The sequence below is a fragment of the Odontesthes bonariensis genome, chromosome 24 (genome assembly GCF_027942865.1).
Source record: "Odontesthes bonariensis isolate fOdoBon6 chromosome 24, fOdoBon6.hap1, whole genome shotgun sequence".
Taxonomy (NCBI): domain Eukaryota; kingdom Metazoa; phylum Chordata; class Actinopteri; order Atheriniformes; family Atherinopsidae; genus Odontesthes; species Odontesthes bonariensis.
Window position 1 is genome coordinate 23637811 of NC_134529.1, and position 18588 is coordinate 23656398.

Consider the following 18588-nt stretch of genomic DNA (forward strand, 5'->3'; position numbering starts at 1 on the left):
AAAGTGAGGATATCTTTATTAAAACGTCTTAATGTGGTTTTGACAACCGTCCACGGAGGAACACAGATCTGTATTGCATGTGGATCCACGCAGTGGCGCTGAATCCCCTCTTAAACCAACTGTTGTAGCGCGTGCGGGGCAGCTTGAAGCTCACTGACTAAATCTCACCGCAAATCCCTTTAGCTGCGAGGTGACATGGCTTGACTGATCTCTGCGGGAAGTTTCAGGAAATGCAACAGGTGGAATAGCTGGGGGAATCAACTGTAGACTCTCGTAAGTGTTTCTAGACTTCCGAACAGACATAAAGTTTACCAATGTGAGCTCTGTTGGGGACGCAGTTACAGTTGTCAGCGGTAAGTATGAACAAATTTGACCCTCTGTATGTTCGCCGCTGTTACCCAGCCCTCATTCAGCGTCCCCGGCTAGCTGTGTGTAACTACTTGAAGGTGCCTGTGAGAGACGGACAGAGCAACAACTGCGCAATCCTTCGCACGGTTAGTTAACTGCTCTTAACAAAATAGTTTGTCCCATACTGTATTTTGGCATGTTTTTTTAAATTTCGTTATAAAGTATTCGGAAGTTATTTTGAATGTAGAATAAACACAGATACAGTTTCAAACTGTACAAACGGCAAAAATAAACCATGTCTTCGTGTATAATTCGGGGTAATACGCGGTGTATAGATCTTGTTTGAATTACATACAGAGTATAACTGGTTTTACTTGTGTTCATTCATTGACTTGCCGCAGGTCAAGTGGCACCATGGATGACAACAACCTCAGTGACTCCAATGTAAAGGTCGCAGTTCGCGTCCGGCCCATGAACAGGAGAGGTGAGTATAGTGTCACATAAAAAAAAAACAACTCTTTGACAAAAATGATCCATGCTTGGAATTGTTATTTATTTATTTATTTTTTCTTTCTTTCTTTTGTTTGTTCTTGTTGGGTTTGAGAGGCTAGAACAAATTTTCCTTCATCCCCTTTAGACCTGTTTAGCTGTTTTTTGATAAGAGAAAATAACAGTTGAGGCATCAGCTCCTAACCAAAAAGTGGCCAGTAATGAATGTAGAGTGTATCTTTAAGGAATGTCACTGTCCTGAATAGCTGACAACAGCTGAGTAGGACTGAAGTGTCAGCTGACATACTTTTTCAACACCAGCACTTTCCTTGGATTTCATGTACTGTTTTTCAGTTCAACCGCATGCTTTTTACAACTGCAAGTATGCATCTCAAACTATGCACTTGAATTACATATTTACAACACATGAACACTGAATTCTACAATGCCGGGAAGTTTCAGTTATTGGAATCGTGTCGTGCAAGGAAGAATGAGGAAGAGAAGGCGTGACCCTGCTTTTCTTCACGGTCTGCTCCGGGAGTACTAAATTGGTCGTAATGTTTGCTCAGGCAAGTCCTGGATGAATCATCACCAATAAAACTATTTCCTGCCTCTCCATGTTGGTTTGTCTGTGTTGTGATCATGAGGGAACGGCACACACAGTGAGTGCCGCCTGTTAGAGCTGTCTGTGACCCCACTGAAAAAGTCACGAACAGTGCATTTTCGCTGCTTTTTTAACAGTTTAGACAGTACATAGTTGGAGAGCCCCCTTTCTAGTGTTTTTTTTTTTTTGTACTCTGAATTAAAGTCCAAAAAAAGCATTTAGTTAATTTTTATATATATATATATATAAATATGTTCAATATTCTTCTCATTCCAGAAAAAGACCTAAAAACAAAATGTGTGGTGGAGATGGTGGGAAACCAAACAGTTCTTCATCCAGCCATCAGTAATGTGAACAAAGGAGACCCCAGGTAAGATGAAAGATGCAAAGGTTTTTTGCAGTAGTTTGACACATTATCATCCGTGTAGGGTTAAAGCTCCTCTTACAAACGCTTCTTAAAATTCATATTCTATTACTGTTAATGCTGCTGCACACAAATTGTCATCAGATGCTGAAAAAGGGCTTGCTTACTCAACAGTAGGCAGTGGAATCGATGCATAATTAAACCACACAACAGCTTTTGAACTCAATAGAAAGGTCATCAGCTCTTAAAATTTTTGATTCCTGTTGAGTCAAGTCTGTTTTCTTCTGGGAAAGGGCCCAATCATATAGGTGTGTTGAATAAGGGCAGGACACTTAGTGACTGAGGAAACCCATCACGAATTGAGCCCTGGTGTTTGAGTCATAACATCCAAATTGCCTCAGTTTCTGCGTGTTCAGAGATTTCTTAATCAAACAGGGTTTTTGGGGGTCCTCAAATGCTTCAGTGCTGAAGATGAGAGGTGTAGGTATAACAAAAACCCTTCCGGTTAGCACACAGTTTTGTGGAAGCTGTTGAGATCAAAACCTCGCCTACCCTCCTTGTGTTTCTCCCTTCCATTTCTTCCTCCTCCCCCATCTGTCCTCACTTCATCGTCGCTCTCTTTACAAAGGGTGTGTCTGTTCCAGCTCAGTCCTGCTCAGGTAGTCAACCATGCATTCAAGGAGTAAGAACAAAAGACAAAGAAACGGAAAGAATTCAGACTTGTGATGCAGATTTTTAATCCCTTATTTATGCTTGCAGTGAGTTTAAAAAATGTGTCTGTATCATATCTGACTGCACCATAGGTCAGTTATTCAAATGTTGACAAAATTCTGCAGTCGCAGGTGTTCCCTGGAGGTTTTGGCCCTTGCTCAGTTTTCCTTGCTCAGTAAATGTGCCTCAGAGTAATCCCCTGCAGACACGAAAGAATAAATCTTTGTCTTTGTGAAGAAAGTTTTGTATTTCATAATTTTTTGTTCCGCATGTATCTGCGTGCTTCATCTGCCCCAACATGCTTCAGCACTGGTATGTTTCCCCCTTGGGGATCGATGTGAACGGGTTTTACAGGCTTTTTACAACACAGAAAAGCGCTATCATGGCTCCAGAGCAGCACCAAGGTCAAACAGTGTCTAAACTGAAAGATTTGCAACAGCAAATGAGCATTTATTGTCCTAAACTTGGAAGCATATTTTTCCGTATTAAGGCACCTTTGAATATTTTCCAAGTAGACTGTATTGTGAGTATGTTGACCGCATTATTGTGATCAAAATTTGTGTGAAGCTTTGTTTGTTGGAGAACTTACTGACCAGCCACTTTTGAAAAGTTTTTGCTAAGTCAGCTTACTGCCTGAATGGTTGAACTGAATTAGGCACATCCCTCCGGGAGTGTTAATATGTTACAGCACCCCTGGTAGCTGCAACCAAGAATTCAGCAGGGGCTGTCAGACTACTGAGGCTGTAGAGATTAATGAAGCCCTGTTACTGCTTTCATAACTTGGGAGAACACCAGCAGTCAGCAGACCTTTAAAACTACAGTCCCCTTTAACCACACCAGCTTTCAACAGAACATTTCTATATAACCTTTGATTAGAATGACCAGTTTAGATAGTTGTATTCATAGATAGCATCTCAAATGTTTGCTGGTTTGATACTCTGACGCTGCAGAGATGATGTAAAGTATCTGTAACATAGTTTAGCCGAGCCATGTAGGCTTGCATGTTGTTGTTGTTGTTCACAGAACTGGTGACCTATCTTCTTCGTCCTCCTGAAGTGACTCCTTGGCGATGCAAAGCTCTGCCAGTTATCTCAGGAATGTCCTCGCCAGCCCAGTAGAAGAGAGGAGTTAATGCTGCTCTTTCATAGATCAGCCAGTTTCCACATAGGGAGGCCTTGTTTCATCAACTCCCCCATTTGTTTGGTCACGACTACATTTTTTTTTTAAACCCCAAAGTGATATATTTCTGCCTGAGTGAAGGCAACGTTTTGAGTTGTGCATGGTGCTGCATTTCAAATAGAATTTCCCTGGAGCCTGAGGTTTAATGACAATTTATTTGATAACAGCTACTGTTTTTTTTTGTTTTTTTTCAAGTATAGTTTTTGAGATTGCAAACCCTAAAAGTAATATTCCCTACTTTTAAATGCCTGTGCAGTGGTGTATTTGAAAATGCTGCCAAGTCACCTCTTTCATACCAAATTTTTTAGGTTGACTTGCGTCATTATTCAGTAGAATTGGCATCAATCTCAAATTTTTTTTTAGAAGGCAGTAGCTGTGGTTCAGTTCTCCGGTTTAAAGTAGAATTTTGATGTTTTATCGCAGTTCAGGTCAAGAGCCACTGTTAGTCTAACTAGACAGCCTCTTTTTTTTTCAGGTATTTTAAGTACGTTTAAGTCTTGGAATAAGAAACTCTGTAACAAGACTTAAAAGAGAACATGAAAATGGCAAATCCTAACTGACAGCCTTTTAAAGATTTGCCTCCAAGTTAGTGTTTGTTAAACAAAACAATTACAACTTACATCAGCCTATCAATTTATCAGTTTATGTGAATGGACATTTATTGCCGACAGAACATGTTGTTTATAAAGGCAATTAAAAAAGTAAATTTTTCTTCTTCTTCTTTTTTTTGTCTTCACTGCCATTCATTCCCTATTTCTACACACCCCAAAACATTCTTGTGATTCACACAATGAATTCAGCTGAAACAAGGAAAATACCAGCATGGGCAGGAACACACCACCACATGCTTCTATGGCTCTTGCATGATTGAGATTGATTGATTTGGTATTTGGAGTTTATGCGTCATTGGTATGCATTTTCTCTTTCTTTTTTAAAATTAATTATCTGCATAGAATGCCAAGTTGATGTAGGAAACTTGCTGAAACACCCGGCTCATAAGACGCAACAGTAGCATTCATAGAAGTGCATAGAACAACGGCATCGGTGGAAAAATTCAGTCTTACAGTCATGATATTCTCCACTTTTGATATAGATATGTTGATCACAGCAACATGTGTTAAGTTGAGTTCTCATGTTGATTATATACGCGAGCAGAAATGCTCCACTTGTAATGGAGAACAACCCAGAAGCTGCACTAGACCGTAGAACATGTTTGATAATTAAATTCAACAGTCATTTGCTGGAAAGCAGGGATGTGTTGGGTGACTGATGCATGTGATGCCACAGTGAACACATCATCCCACAGGGTGAACACACTGACTATGTTTTAAAGTGATCTGTGAAGAATGCAGAGGTTTGGTGGGGGTTGGCATCTCAGGGACACCAGGAGGCTGGGAGGTTCTCGTGCTGCTCATGGTCACATTTTCCTGTTGATTCACAAGGAGCAAAGAGGATTAGTCAGCCTGACAGATTTTTTTAAGCTTTGATATGATTAAAACACCTTTGACTATATCCTTGAAACCCTCTCCTCCAGCCCCACTGACTCCCAGCTGGACTCATGTCACACTCATTTGCTAACTCTGCCTCTCCTGTGAACATTTACTGGGCCTAAAGCGTCTGTTCAGAGAGCGCAAGTCGCAGCACGAGCATGTTTATGTATTATACTCATGTCCACAGAAATGTGCTGTATGTGAGAAAGACTTTATTATCAAGCATAGACAGAGTGTAAAATGATTGATCCTTTGGCACTGGCACAGACATAAACTGTCTAGCTTCTCATTTACTTTGAATGAGATGACATGTTTCACTGCTGAACTGACTTCTGGGTCTGTGGCTTCCCTTTGCTAACATACCGTAGCTTGCAGTGGAGAAGTTGAGAATAGTTCAACTTTTCAAGCAGAGGCAGAGACTCGCCAGACGAGTCATGGTCTTGTGACTGTTTCTCGCTACAATTCCAAACGTCAGGCCCACCCACCTCAGAGCGTTGAGCCAGCGCACAAGAAGCTGCAGAAAATGTCATTATTTGTGTGGGCTTTGGTGACTAAAATGATAAGTTTGCTATCATGGTTGTCAGTTTTTAGTCACTATGTTGAAAAATGTATATTTTGAATAGTGACATTATGTCTGGAAAGCAGCAGAACCACCTGCATAGTTGGGAATTTATACTGTACTAGCAAAGGGACAATGCAGGCATAGATTTATGTTAGCATTGGTATGATTTTACAATTTAGTGGGATTTCATATGAACTTATAACTCGTTGCAGCTATAAAACACATAATTACTTTTACGTTGCTAAAATTACTTGCATTGTACAATAAAAGTTTAGTTTTCAGAAATTTGTTTAAACACCCTGCTTGATCTTGATTTTTCTGTACGAGACCATAGAATTATGGATCTTAAAGCTCTGATTATTTCTCGAGCTTAACAAATAATCTTACGTTATCCATTTTACAAATATATTAGTCACAAAAATTAAAAAGCGGGGTAGAAATAGCATTTTAACAACAACAAAAAAGGAAGAAGAAGCTAAAGCACCACAGAGGAAGGGCTGCTACAATACGGATTACTGTTGCGAAGAGGTTATCTTTCCCTGCTTTTCTTCAAGCTTTTCGATCATCATAGTTTTTTTTTCTTCTTTTTTTTTAAACTTTCTAACTATTAAAATCCTTCACTGTACATAAAAGTAGTGGACACCTCAAAGAGCAGCAAGGTTATAGAAACAGTATTGTAACTTCAAGGGTTAGTAGATAAAGATACTTCAGACTGGTATGATAAATTATTATTTGATCAATGGCTACTACCTCGACAGCTTCAGGATGCGACTGTAACTGCATGTGTGAAGTGACCATTAAGCTTTATCAGGTCACAGTTGACTTACTATGAATGTTCAAAAAAGCGTGAGCGTGACCTTTGATCTCTTTTGTCCCTGAAAACATTTCTGTGCTTTGTCTTAAATCTTGAGGTATTTATAATTGGACCAAAAGGTCAGGTGAATGAAACATTTTCAGTGCTGCACAGGATGCCATGCAATAAATATTGTGTTGGAATGGTCCTGTAGAGTATAGATTTATGGTTTGGTTGTAGTCACCGCAAGATTTTTAAGTAGTTCAGTTCATTTAAAATTGATATTTTCATTTTTTTTCTCTCTCTTCTATCTGCAGGAACCAACCAAAGGTAAATATTAAACTGAACCTTGGTTTTACAATGAGGGCAACAAAATGTATATCCCATATTATAGTGATATTTTTGTAGTTCTATGTGTAAATACAGATTTCATCTTGCATGTTTCCTTCAGGCTTTTGCCTACGACTACTGTTTCTGGTCTATGGATGAATCCCAAAAAGATAAGTTTGAAGGTTGGTACATTTTCTCAGTGTCACTACATGGCGTGCATGCTTAATAATTTGGTACGCTCTGTTTTTAGCTCATGTGAAGCTCCACTGGATGAGTCATTTCTTTAACTTATCTCCTGACAGAATGTTTCCTGATATTCAGAGCTATTTGTGGAGTCGAAGAATGGGACTGCTTAGGGGGGAGCATGAGGAGTTACACATTGTTTGTTTGTTCTGTGGTCTGTGATATTACTATTGTGGTTTTGATAGTTTCTCAACTTCGTCAGATGTATTGCATTAGAACATAATGTGCCCCCCGTCCATTCTCTGCCGTGGGTCTTGTCCTGTAAGGAAAGAGAACAACAGTCACCTCTCTGTTTCCTTTGCATTCATCTTTTTCTCCTCCCTTATTGTTTTTGTTTTTTTTAAGTAGATTTTTTTGGAAAGTTTCTGGTCTAATGTTTTTAAAGCCCTTAAAAGTACTTTGAAATGCTGACATGATTTGTGATGTTGGTGCAGGTCAGGATGTGGTGTTCCAGTGTCTTGGGGAGAGTCTGCTGGACAATGCCTTCATGGGCTACAATGCCTGCATCTTTGCTTACGGACAAACAGGTAACATTTCACCTGCAATAGTTGCCATTTTCAGACCTATTTGAAGGTGGGATTGATTTAATTATTATTATTAGTAGTAGTAGTATTTCCACTGTAAGACAAAGACCTATTTATTACGGACTTATTTCCCTCTGCTCAAAAGCATTTCATGTGCATGATTTTTGGTTTTCTGTTCATTGTGATGGAACATCATGACAAGACTTAAAAAAAAAAAAGAAGAAAAGAAAAGTGTGCGGTTTAAGTTGGACTGAAAAAATCTTCTTACAGGAGGAGCATCTGTGATGCCCCATTTCTGTTCTATCTGAAACCCTTAATCTCACATTCAATAACCATACTTGGCCAACAGTTTAGGGAGGAGCCAGGCAGTATTCTCTGCTTCTTTCTAGAGATGCACTGATCTGCTTTCATTTTGGGCTGAGATCTGGATACCTGGATTTGGACATCTTCTGATAGATTTCCTAAAGATGCTGGAAGCACACTGTTGGCCATACTGCCGCATTTTGGACTTGGATTTATAGTTATATTTACATTATACATGATTACAGATGAGAGGATGACTTTGTGGTCAAACAGCACTTCTTGTGTAGTATGTTCAGGGGACCAAAGCACTGGTCTTTATTGATTCCATGGCTTTGTTCTATGGAAGCGTTCCTACAAGCTGTGACAGGGTGACCGTGAAAGTGACGGATCTAAACTGGAATTTGGACATTAATGATTTTATGATTTGCATTTGCGTTTTTGCTACTCTGACACATTTAAACATTTTCTATGAACAAAGGGCTTTGTGATATGGCAAAAATAATTATGCTTTGGTATTTTCAGACAGAATAGGCTTTTACTGTATTCCCGATGTATATTTACTATTATGACGTTGATAATAGCAAGTACGGTATTTGCATTCTACTTTCTGTCAACCAGCTGTTAACATCTGTTAAACAACCAATGGTCCATGATGCAGCGGAAACATGTGGTGTTTGATTGACCAAAAAAGTACACATGTCACTCCATTACTCAATGAATTCCAGTGCCTTCTTATGGCTGCCCAAATCAAATTCAAGTCACTAATTCTCGCCCACAGAGGGGACTGGAGCGTCTTCACCCTGCTATCTAAACTGTCAGACAGTCTTATGCTCCTTCTGGAGCACTCTGTTCATCTCGGGAATGCTGTCTGGTACTGCCATCCCTACACAGAAGGATGTCTTGTTCTAGACTTTTCTTATTTGCAGTTGCTTGATGATACAACGAGCTACCAAGTGATGTCAGAGCAGGGGTATCCCTCTCCTTTTGAAAACTCATCTCTGCACTGTGCACTCATACTTTTTTACACTGAGGCTTGAATGTTGTTTCCTCACTTGCAAGTGGCTTTGGATACAATTGTCTGCTAAATGAATGAATGTAAATGTAAATGTAAACCTCTGTCTGCTTCTTTTCTACAGTCTCTGCTCACGTGTCCTTTATTTTAGTACAACAGAATTCCTAATGTGGCCATTCTTACCTGCGCTATGTTACATTTCTGACATCAGACAGGTTAATGAGTCAGAAATGACAACTGAAGTAACGCCCCATAAGGCTGCACTTTGAACTAGCAGCCACTTATTTTACAGATGCAACGTTGTCAGTGTCTTTGTGCAACTCATAGAGAGCTCTGCTGCTCTGAAGGGCAGAGAGGAGAGGAGAGAAGTGAAGGAGTGATTGCGCTTGTGCCTTGTTCTGGTGATACTTTTTAACAGAATTTAGCCACAGTTTGTCCAATACATCACTACATTTACTGCTTGATACTTTTTTGGAAGAGGAAAAAAAAAACAAGTTATAAGCAGTCTGGAGCTTACCTTTTTGATGGCAAATACTACTAGTGTAAACGGTTTTGTTTGAGTTTACATTTTGTATGAAAAAATACTGGTATGAAGAAAAATATCACTTAACTGCGCAGTTAGGTGCACATAAACAATTTTTAATGTATATTTTCTTCTTACTTTGGCTGATTGCAGTACTCACCAGATCTTTTATGAATTTAGACATTTTGATGTTCCTTCCACATCACTGAGATAAACTTGTCCATACAGTGATTTACTTAATGTCTGCAGTTAACATAATGAAACGCACAGTTTGGATCCTTGCCTGGTTTGTTATCCTGTATGATGGGCCTGTACTCTGTGTGTCTCCAGGTTCTGGGAAGTCGTACACCATGATGGGTTCGGCAGAGCAGCCCGGTCTGATCCCTCGTCTCTGCAGCTCCCTCTTTAGCAGAACTGTGCAGGAGGCTCGCGAGGGAGAGAACTTTACTGTTGAGGTGTCCTTCATGGAGATTTACAACGAGAAGGTCCGAGACCTGCTCGACCCCAAAGGGTGAGGACATGGACCCACACTGTATTTCATTGCTCCTGTTTCTGTGACTTTGTTTTGACTTCAAGAGGACATAATTCATCAGTCAGTCCTCATTTTGCTTACTTTTTACCAACAAATGTTGGGGATCATGCATATGATTAGATGATGAGATAATGCATGCATAATGTTTGTTACTGACTGCTTCCTTCTATAGAAGTCGACAAGCTCTTAGAGTGAGAGAGCACAAGGTTTTGGGGCCTTATGTTGACGGTCTGTCCCGCCTGGCAGTGGCCAGCTACAAGGTAACACAAACATTATATCTTATAAGCCCTTTTTTACATTTTTATTACACTGTGTTGCCGTGGGAAAAAAAGCTATATTAAAGGGATGGATGTTTTCAACAGGACATAGAGTCTCTGATGTCAGAAGGAAATAAATCTCGCACAGTGGCAGCCACAAACATGAACGAAGAGAGCAGCAGATCCCACGCTGTGTTCAACATCATCCTCACACACACACTCTTGGACCTGCAGTCTGGGGTAAGATGCAGGTGTTTTTTTGTATTTCTTCTTGTGGGACTAAGATCTGAACATACACATATCTTTTAAATAGCTTGTTTTGTCTTATTAGTGAGTTCCGAGAGTATTTTCTTTTCCACCACTGTTGTTTTTACTCGATGTCATACTTTTGGATCCTGTTTTGATTAACAGTATCAATAGTATATCGGTGTTGAAGTAGTGTATAATCATTCATTTATTATTTTCGCATTACTGCACAAATCATTCAATGGCTACTTCAAATTAAGGGGATTTTAATGTGCTGAATGTGTGTTATCACGTGTTTGCTCCAGACAAGTGGAGAGAAGGTGAGTAAGCTGAGTCTGGTGGATCTTGCTGGAAGTGAGCGGGCAGCGAAGACCGGAGCAGCGGGGGAAAGGCTCAAAGAAGGCAGCAACATCAACAAGTAAGCTGACGGCAAATAATACTTCATAATGTTTTTACCTTCAGGGTCGAAATCAAGTGACCAAGCAGTCTTCCTCAAAAGGGACTGAATATTACTGTGAATATCATTAATGATATTTTAATAGGCCTTTTTAAGCTAAGATTAGTCGGATAATGTGTGGACTTTTTATCCATCCATTATGGCTCCTGCTCACTCCCTAAAATCTCCCCCCTCTCTGTGCCTCCTTGCAGGTCTCTCAGCACTCTGGGGTTAGTCATCTCAGCCTTGGCTGATCAGGGAGCAGGAAAGAACAAAAGCAAGTTTGTTCCTTACAGAGACTCTGTGCTCACTTGGCTGCTCAAGGTACAAAAGAAAAAAAGGCCCAGCTGGTTATTTTCATTAGTTCTGCTCAATTCGGAGGACTCTAATTTTAGGGTATTTTTAATTAAAACGTTTCTTTTTAACGGTGTTAAATAGAGCTTTGCTTTCAACAACTTCACTCTCCGCTCATAAAACATTCTCCTTTTAGAGATTTAGTTAAAAATCCTATAAATCAAACTAGTGAATTTTCTTTGTTTTACACGATGCCAGTGTTCATTTTTTCATGACATCACATGCCCATTCAGACTTTTGGCTTTATAACTGCAGGATAGCCTCGGAGGGAACAGCCGGACTGCCATGGTTGCCACCATCAGCCCAGCAGCAGACAACTATGACGAGACGCTTTCCACCCTGCGTTATGCCGACAGGGCCAAGAGCATCATCAACCACGCTGTGGTGAACGAAGATCCCAATGCCAGGATCATCCGCGAGCTCCGAGAGGAGGTGGAGAAGCTGAGGGAGCAGCTCACTGAGGCTGAGGTGCGGAGTTATCTAAGCTCGGCTCAGCCTGTGAAAGTGCAGGGAGTATGATGAATGACACAGTAATGTGTGCAGAATGTAATGCGGCTGCTGTCACTTTCAGTCTATGAAGGCCCCAGAGCTGAAGGACCGTCTGGAAGAGTCCGAGAAACTCATCCAAGGGATGACTGTGACTTGGGAAGAGAAACTCAGGAAGACTGAGGCAATTGCACAGGTAACACACACACACACACATCCTTGTGCATATTAAACTTATTCTTGTTAAACTTGAACTGAAGGGTTTATAACACCTGAAAAATTGGAGTTGGCACCCTGAATCAAGTCAAAACATGAGACTTTTCTTTTTTTAATTCAGGATTTACTTATTTTGAATGGTATTCTCAGTCCAGCCCCTTCTCTGTTTAGTCCTATATTAATTTTATCAAGCAGCTTAAAAAGCGAAACAGCTAATCTACTCAGGCATTTATTATGATACATGTACTTTCTTTAGGAGCGTCAGAAGCAGCTGGAAAGCCTGGGTATCTCTCTTCAGTCTTCTGGCATCAGAGTTGTGGAAGACAAGTGTTTTCTGGTCAACCTTAATGCTGACCCCGCCCTCAACGAACTACTGGTCTACTACCTCAAAGTACTGAACACAAATATGTGCTATGTAGTATTCCTATAAAACTCATTCATCATGCTTAACAAATGCACAAATATTCATTCTATTCATGCTGTGTTTTCTGAGCATCTCTTTTCTGTACGCTGCTGCCTCGGTCCAGGAGCACACCCGTGTGGGCTCAGCCAACTCTCAGGACATCCAGCTGTGTGGGATGGCCATCCAAGCCGAGCACTGCGTCATCGATATCACAGAGAACAACAGCGTGATGCTCACGCCTCACCGCAATGCGCGGTATGTAGTCAGACAATACTGCAAGTCCTGCATCTTCAGTGCAGCACAGGGTGAAGTAGTTTTAGCTCACAAACACTCGGCAAGAGGCTTTTTTTACATCCTGTACGGGAACCACATTGTGTTTCAATCTTCCGCTTTTCCCTCTTCAGAACATATGTAAACGGTGCTGCAGTCACCAGTCCAGTTCAGCTGCAACATGGTGATAGAATTCTCTGGGGACACAACCACTTCTTCAGGTTCGTGTCAGATTTCTAACTGCTGCTTTATTTCTCACAATAACATATCACAATAGTATTTTTAACTTTCTCCAAAAAACACCTCTTTGTTTTTCCTTCCTATTTTTACACTTCCTCTTTTTCTCACTCTGTCACATACACCCTCACACATCTACCACCTGTCCATGCACACGCACAGAATCAACCTACCCAGGCATATGGTCCACACAGGGAGTGAGGACGAGGAGGACGGAGCGGTGAAGACGTGCCTGAGCACAGAGCGGCTTGAGCTAGATTTGGACACGTTCAGCGACGTGTCGAGCGAGCTGAGCTTCGGCTATGAGTTTGCCCAGGCCGAGGTCATGATGAAAGGAATGGGCACCAATGGTGAGTCGCACTGAAATCACAAACACATTCAAAAAAGGTGCTTTACATCAAGAAATAACACATTAGAATTTCTATTAAAACATGCGCTTGTTTTGTGATTGTGGAATGCAGTGACCGAGCATTATTCATCTTTTTGTACAGTCAGTGGCTCAGTTTCATCACCCTCGACTCTGCTCTCAACCACAAACAAACACAGCTTCATTTTTTAGTCTGCAGCCCAATCAAACAACATATTGTTTATTACTAGAGCTAATTGCTAATTTCATTAGTGTTAGACTTCTTTTTATAAAAATGCATTTTCAGCGTGAAACTTTTAGAGTGGCTTTATTGTTCAAGATAAACAAAATACTTGTCTTACAGCTTTATCAATGGCAGCTTGTGCAGTACAATCCAAATATTAAGAGCCCGGATGATTCTAAAGTGGGCCCTGATTTGAATATTTACCATATAATAATTTGCCACTGGGTTGTGTTTTGATAAAAGAATGCAGTGCTTTAAAAACATACTCTGCTTTCCAGAGCCGAGATAATGGGCCAAATATTGGACTGAAAGCTACAAAGCAATTTCAGCTTGTTTGGGTTGCCTTAACAACAGTTCATTAGTTTGTCAGGATGGACTATTCTTCAACTTAATCTTGAATGATTCACCAATACTTTAGGTGCTATTTTTAACACTTTTGATGTTGTTCTTAATCTATTCTTCTCCCATTCTTTTACCATCTCTCCATCCTGTGGCCCCTCCATCGTCCAGACCCCATGCAGTCAGTTTTGCAGACCCTGGGGAGGCAGTACGAGGAGGAGAAGCGCTGTGCCCTGGAGCGCCAGAGGCTGATGTACGAGCAGGAGCTGCAGCAGCTCCGCCAGAGACTCACCCCTGAGAAGCGCCCCCACCTCCTGGATGCATCAGGCCTCGCGGTCAGTGCTACTGCTGTAACATCATCCGCCTCTCATAAACGGATGCGGCGCTGGAGTGAGGACAGGTGACACCCAGCTACAGAATGTGGAACTTCCACTGTTTCCTGTTGTTCAGATGAGTCTAACAACAGAGAAAAGATATCCAGCACACTCTGTAGAACTTACATGTTTATGGTTGTATGTTTTTTTTGTTTTTTTAATTTATTATAGGGAAGCGATGATGACCCGCAGCCTACGGCGTCTGAGGGAGCAGATAGTTCGGGCCAAACTGCTGGCCCAGGAGGCTACCTTCATTGCTGATGAGCTCAACAAGAGGACTGAGTATCTTGTAACTCTGCAGATACCTGCTGCTAACCTGGATGCTAACAGGAAGGTAGGATGTGTCAAGTCTTTGAGTCTAAATAAGAGAAAATGGTCAAATTAGCTGCGTAACACTGCAAGTTGGGGGAGGCTTTATCAGAAACACCATCTAAGAAGCAGGGGGTGATGTGGATACAGTAATGTTGTAAAAATATCAATAATTAGCTACAGCTCATCTCTAAAACAGCAATTTTTGTTCAGCGTTTCAGATTTAATCATGTGTAAAAGCAGCTGTCTTTTTACCGATTTGCCTCCTGATGATATCCCAGACAGCAAAATCCGATCCAAACATTTAAATGCAATCAGACAGAAATACATGTATATATATGTTGTTTCCTGACATTGTAATATCAAAATGTATTTTGAATAAACATTAGATTGGCAAACCATAACTTTATCAGAATTCATTTAAATAAGAAAAAGGGGATGGTGTTGATTGAGTGTTGACATTTCAATTTCATATTTAACCATAATACCTTGTTGATTCAATATCTTTTCAATATTTTATCTATTAAAAAGTAAACCCACCCAACTTTTAAAGAAAAAAATAAATAAAATCAGCAAGAGAAAATCAGATAAAATCATTTTTAACCACAGCTCTGTGCCAAACAGAGACAACACACACCACATCTCCATGATTTCCAGCTATGGGAATGCATAATATGCTGTTTCCGAACCTGTTGCCACCAAAAACAGCATCACAAACTATAGGTAATCTGTTTTGTTGCCATGGAAACCTACACAGCACTAAGTGGGTGCACAACAGAACAGAATATAAATGTTTGCATTTTTGTTCCGATTTGCTGCCGTTTTACACTGGTGATCTTTGAACTTATAGAACAAAGATTAGAAAATTAAACATTCCATGTAAATTTCATCCCTGCAAATATTAGTAATACAATATAGATATAGGTTGTTATAGGTTATTATATATGATATAATATAATATAGATTTCTTAGTAAGAAGTTATTTGAATAACTGAGGAGATTTCCAGCTATCCTGTATTATGGGTCAGAGCTAAGTTTCAATGTTTAAAGTTTAAGAGCATTATGAGCTGATATTACCCGCCAACTGTCTGTGTGGAAGGAAATTCAAAACTCTCAGGGGTAGCTCTAGTTAATTTAAAAAAATAAACCCTGTAGTTCCTGTTCGAAATCTGCTGTCAGGTAAGCGTATAAAAATCTTTTTTTTTTCCCCCGTCACTGTAGCGGGATGCAGTTCTGAGTGAGCCGGCCATCCAGGTCCGTCGTAAAAGTAAGGGGAAGCAGATCTGGGCTCTGGAGAAGATGGAGAACAGGCTGGTGGACATGAAGGAGCTCTACCAAGAGTGGAAGGACTTTGATGAGGATAATCCTGTGAGTGAAGACATAGCCAGTTATATCAGCTGAAATTCTGCATCTCTGAGTTATTCAGTGTTTTAATAGTAGAGAAACAAAACATGTAAAGTAAGAGCAAAGTATGTAGAGATGAAATGTAAGTATCCTGTTTTTACAATGTTTGAGATACTCTAGAAGCTTCTTAGAAAGGGAGCTGAGGAGGAGCCTCCCGTCAGACAAGATTCATTCATTACTCTCACAACAATTCACCTTTTTTTTTTTTTTTTTTTACCTTCATCCAGGTGATGCGGTCCTATTTCAGACGTGCCGACCCCTTCTTTGACGAGCAGGAGAACCACAGTCTGATTGGCGTGGCCAACGTTTTCCTGGCCTGCCTGTTCTATGACGTCAAACTGACGTATGCAGTGCCCATCATCAATCAGAAAGGAGAGGTAGGAGTCCAGTAGGAGTTTCAGTTTTTTATGTAGTACAATTCTGCTATTTGTATCAGTCATTATAGCCCGTGTCTGAGGCATGTAGCACATTGTGGGCCCAAACAATGTCAGAGGAGACTAAAAACTAACCCGAAAGACTTTTTTATCCGTCAAGTGACCAGAAACACAACTCCAGATAAAAGCTGTGTCTGTGTGTGTTTGTCAGGTTGCAGGTCGGTTGCATGTGGAGGTGTGGCGAGGTACAGAGAGCTCTGAGGATGAAAGTGCCGAACAGCCTGGCACTCAGCTGAGCAACACAGAAGGAGCTCCTCAGGAGCGCAATCTGGACTGTGTGGTGAGAGGATGAAAATATCGTCTCCTTTATTTATTCATTCATTTATTTAGCTGGTTAGTCAGTCAGTCATTCATGTATTAATGGAAGTGAGCCAAATCCAAGAAGACATAGTAAAACATCTGATAATTAATTGCTAAACTCTCTCTCTCTCTCTCTTGGACATTTGTATTATGATTCTGTAAGCAGTAGCTTTTTAGCTAAAGGTGCTGTCAGTGGTTCCAAACAATGAATGGTTCGAGTAGAAAGTATAGTTTTGTTGCATCTCTGTCTGTTTATCTGTCGCCCAGATAAAAATCCTCCAGGCCACTGGTCTTCCTCGCCACCTCTCCAACTTCGTCTTCTGTCAGTATCACTTCTGGGGGCAGGAGAGGCCTGTGTTCACTGCTCCAGAGGTGGCGTCATCCAGCTCATCATCTGCCTCCAGAGACCCTCAGTGCACTGTGGTCTTCGACAGTGCCAAGGTAAAGACTTAAAGAAAAAGAGAAACAAACGAGAGACAGTTGTCATTGAAAGAAAACATATATTTTCATCCTCTGTTCCTTTCTCCTCAGGAGTTGTCTGTTCCCCCATCAGAGGACTTTGTGGAGTTTCTGGCAGAGGGGGCGGTGGCTATTGAAGTTTATGGCCACAAACAGGCCAACCATCGCAGGAACCTGGCGTTGTGGGACTTGGGAGTGATTCAAGCTAAGACCAGATCCCTCAGGGAGAGGTCCGGTTACAGAAACACTCATTTTCAAATCTTACAATTTTACATGTAGCTATATATTAGTTCACTGTTTTTCTCTGAGCTGAATGTGTAAATGTGGCATTACTTTGATACAGTGTAGATGTACGTCATGCTCACAAAAAAAAAGATCATGCAGGTTTGTGTTGAACATAATTTTTAATGCCGTGCCCTGATGATTCGGCCTTTTGCAGGTGGAGTGAAGTGACCCGGCGGCTAGAGCTGTGGGTGCAGCTGATGGAGCTGAATGAGGCGGGAGACTTCAATGCTGTAGAAGTTCTTCCTGCTAAGGATGTCCGCACGGGAGGAATCTTCCAGCTCAGACAGGTATCTTGACAGTTTTAAAAACCTTTTTTGTATATTTAAACATCTTAATTCCCAATAGGGACACTGTTAATAGGTTCATTTCTGAAAAGAAAACCAAAATTAATTCTCTGTTTTGCTCTTTTGATTCCTAATAACCAGAATTTAATTATAAGACAAGCCCTGCTTGTTCTGAACTGAACTGGATGTCATTCCTGTATTGAGTGTTAATAGATTTAAAGAAATGAATTAGACTCTGCCTTACTGTGACTGCCTGTCAGTAACTGTTACTGTTCTCTGATATAAATCTATACCTGCAGGGTCAGTCTCGTCGGGTTCGGGTGGCATTGCGTTCAGTTCCAGACTCGGGCACCATGCCCCTCATCACAGCCTCTATCCTGTCTGTGTCCATCGGGAACGTGAAAGTTCAGCAAATGCGTCACTCCAAAAATGACACCCAACTGGTGAGGGCTCCTTCTCTTCACAGTCCCTGCTGCTCATTACTTGGCAATATTTCTAATCAAATATCTGACTTGGGGGAAAAAAATTCTCTCATTTTCAATTTAGGATAGTGGTGAAGAAATGGACAGCTATCAAGTAAGTCGATTCTAACTAAATCAGCAGAATATGTAACTTTTACAGAGGGAAAACCTGAACATGAGTGTGTATCTCTGTGTGTAGGAGGCAGACCTGGAGAGGATGAGGGAACAATGGTTGGTCACACTCACTCAGAGGCAGGAATATCTGGACCAGCAGCTGCAGAAGATAGTCTCCAAACCAGGTAGAGCTGCAAACACACACAGCCTGAGAAAGCTTATCTCAGAACACAAGTCTGATAGGGGTAGAAACATGATGAATAGCGGCAGCATCAGCAAAGCTCTGCCACGAAAGATCAACTGTGTTCATTTTCATCTCCTTC

At 40.8% G+C, this 18588-nt stretch overlaps 1 protein-coding gene across 6 annotated transcripts in view; it reads left to right on the plus strand.

Annotated features, from left to right (window-relative positions):
* The first annotated feature begins 34 nt into the window (after positions 1 to 34).
* Positions 35 to 18588, plus strand: part of LOC142374772 (kinesin-like protein KIF13B) — a 33005-nt gene continuing 14451 nt past the window's right edge. The window contains exons 1-29 of one of the 6 annotated variants that reach the window (XM_075458582.1): positions 35 to 273; positions 403 to 494; positions 750 to 832; positions 1718 to 1811; positions 6858 to 6870; positions 6992 to 7052; positions 7548 to 7640; positions 9806 to 9986; positions 10180 to 10267; positions 10370 to 10504; positions 10816 to 10928; positions 11159 to 11270; positions 11556 to 11768; positions 11872 to 11982; positions 12259 to 12393; positions 12530 to 12660; positions 12810 to 12896; positions 13075 to 13262; positions 14013 to 14241; positions 14387 to 14549; positions 15746 to 15892; positions 16156 to 16305; positions 16514 to 16642; positions 16930 to 17103; positions 17194 to 17351; positions 17561 to 17693; positions 17990 to 18133; positions 18237 to 18266; positions 18351 to 18450. In XM_075458582.1, coding sequence (XP_075314697.1) covers positions 763 to 832; positions 1718 to 1811; positions 6858 to 6870; positions 6992 to 7052; positions 7548 to 7640; positions 9806 to 9986; positions 10180 to 10267; positions 10370 to 10504; positions 10816 to 10928; positions 11159 to 11270; positions 11556 to 11768; positions 11872 to 11982; positions 12259 to 12393; positions 12530 to 12660; positions 12810 to 12896; positions 13075 to 13262; positions 14013 to 14241; positions 14387 to 14549; positions 15746 to 15892; positions 16156 to 16305; positions 16514 to 16642; positions 16930 to 17103; positions 17194 to 17351; positions 17561 to 17693; positions 17990 to 18133; positions 18237 to 18266; positions 18351 to 18450 — 3382 coding nt within the window. In that variant the 5' untranslated portion in view covers positions 35 to 273; positions 403 to 494; positions 750 to 762. Of the gene's footprint in view, positions 274 to 402; positions 495 to 748; positions 833 to 1293; positions 1407 to 1717; positions 1812 to 6857; positions 6871 to 6991; positions 7053 to 7547; positions 7641 to 9805; positions 9987 to 10179; positions 10268 to 10369; positions 10505 to 10815; positions 10929 to 11158; positions 11271 to 11555; positions 11769 to 11871; positions 11983 to 12258; positions 12394 to 12529; positions 12661 to 12809; positions 12897 to 13074; positions 13263 to 14012; positions 14242 to 14386; positions 14550 to 15745; positions 15893 to 16155; positions 16306 to 16513; positions 16643 to 16929; positions 17104 to 17193; positions 17352 to 17560; positions 17694 to 17989; positions 18134 to 18236; positions 18267 to 18350; positions 18451 to 18588 lie in introns of those variants that run through there. The other 5 variants (XM_075458581.1, XM_075458583.1, XM_075458584.1 and 2 more) reach the window with 5 other exon arrangements.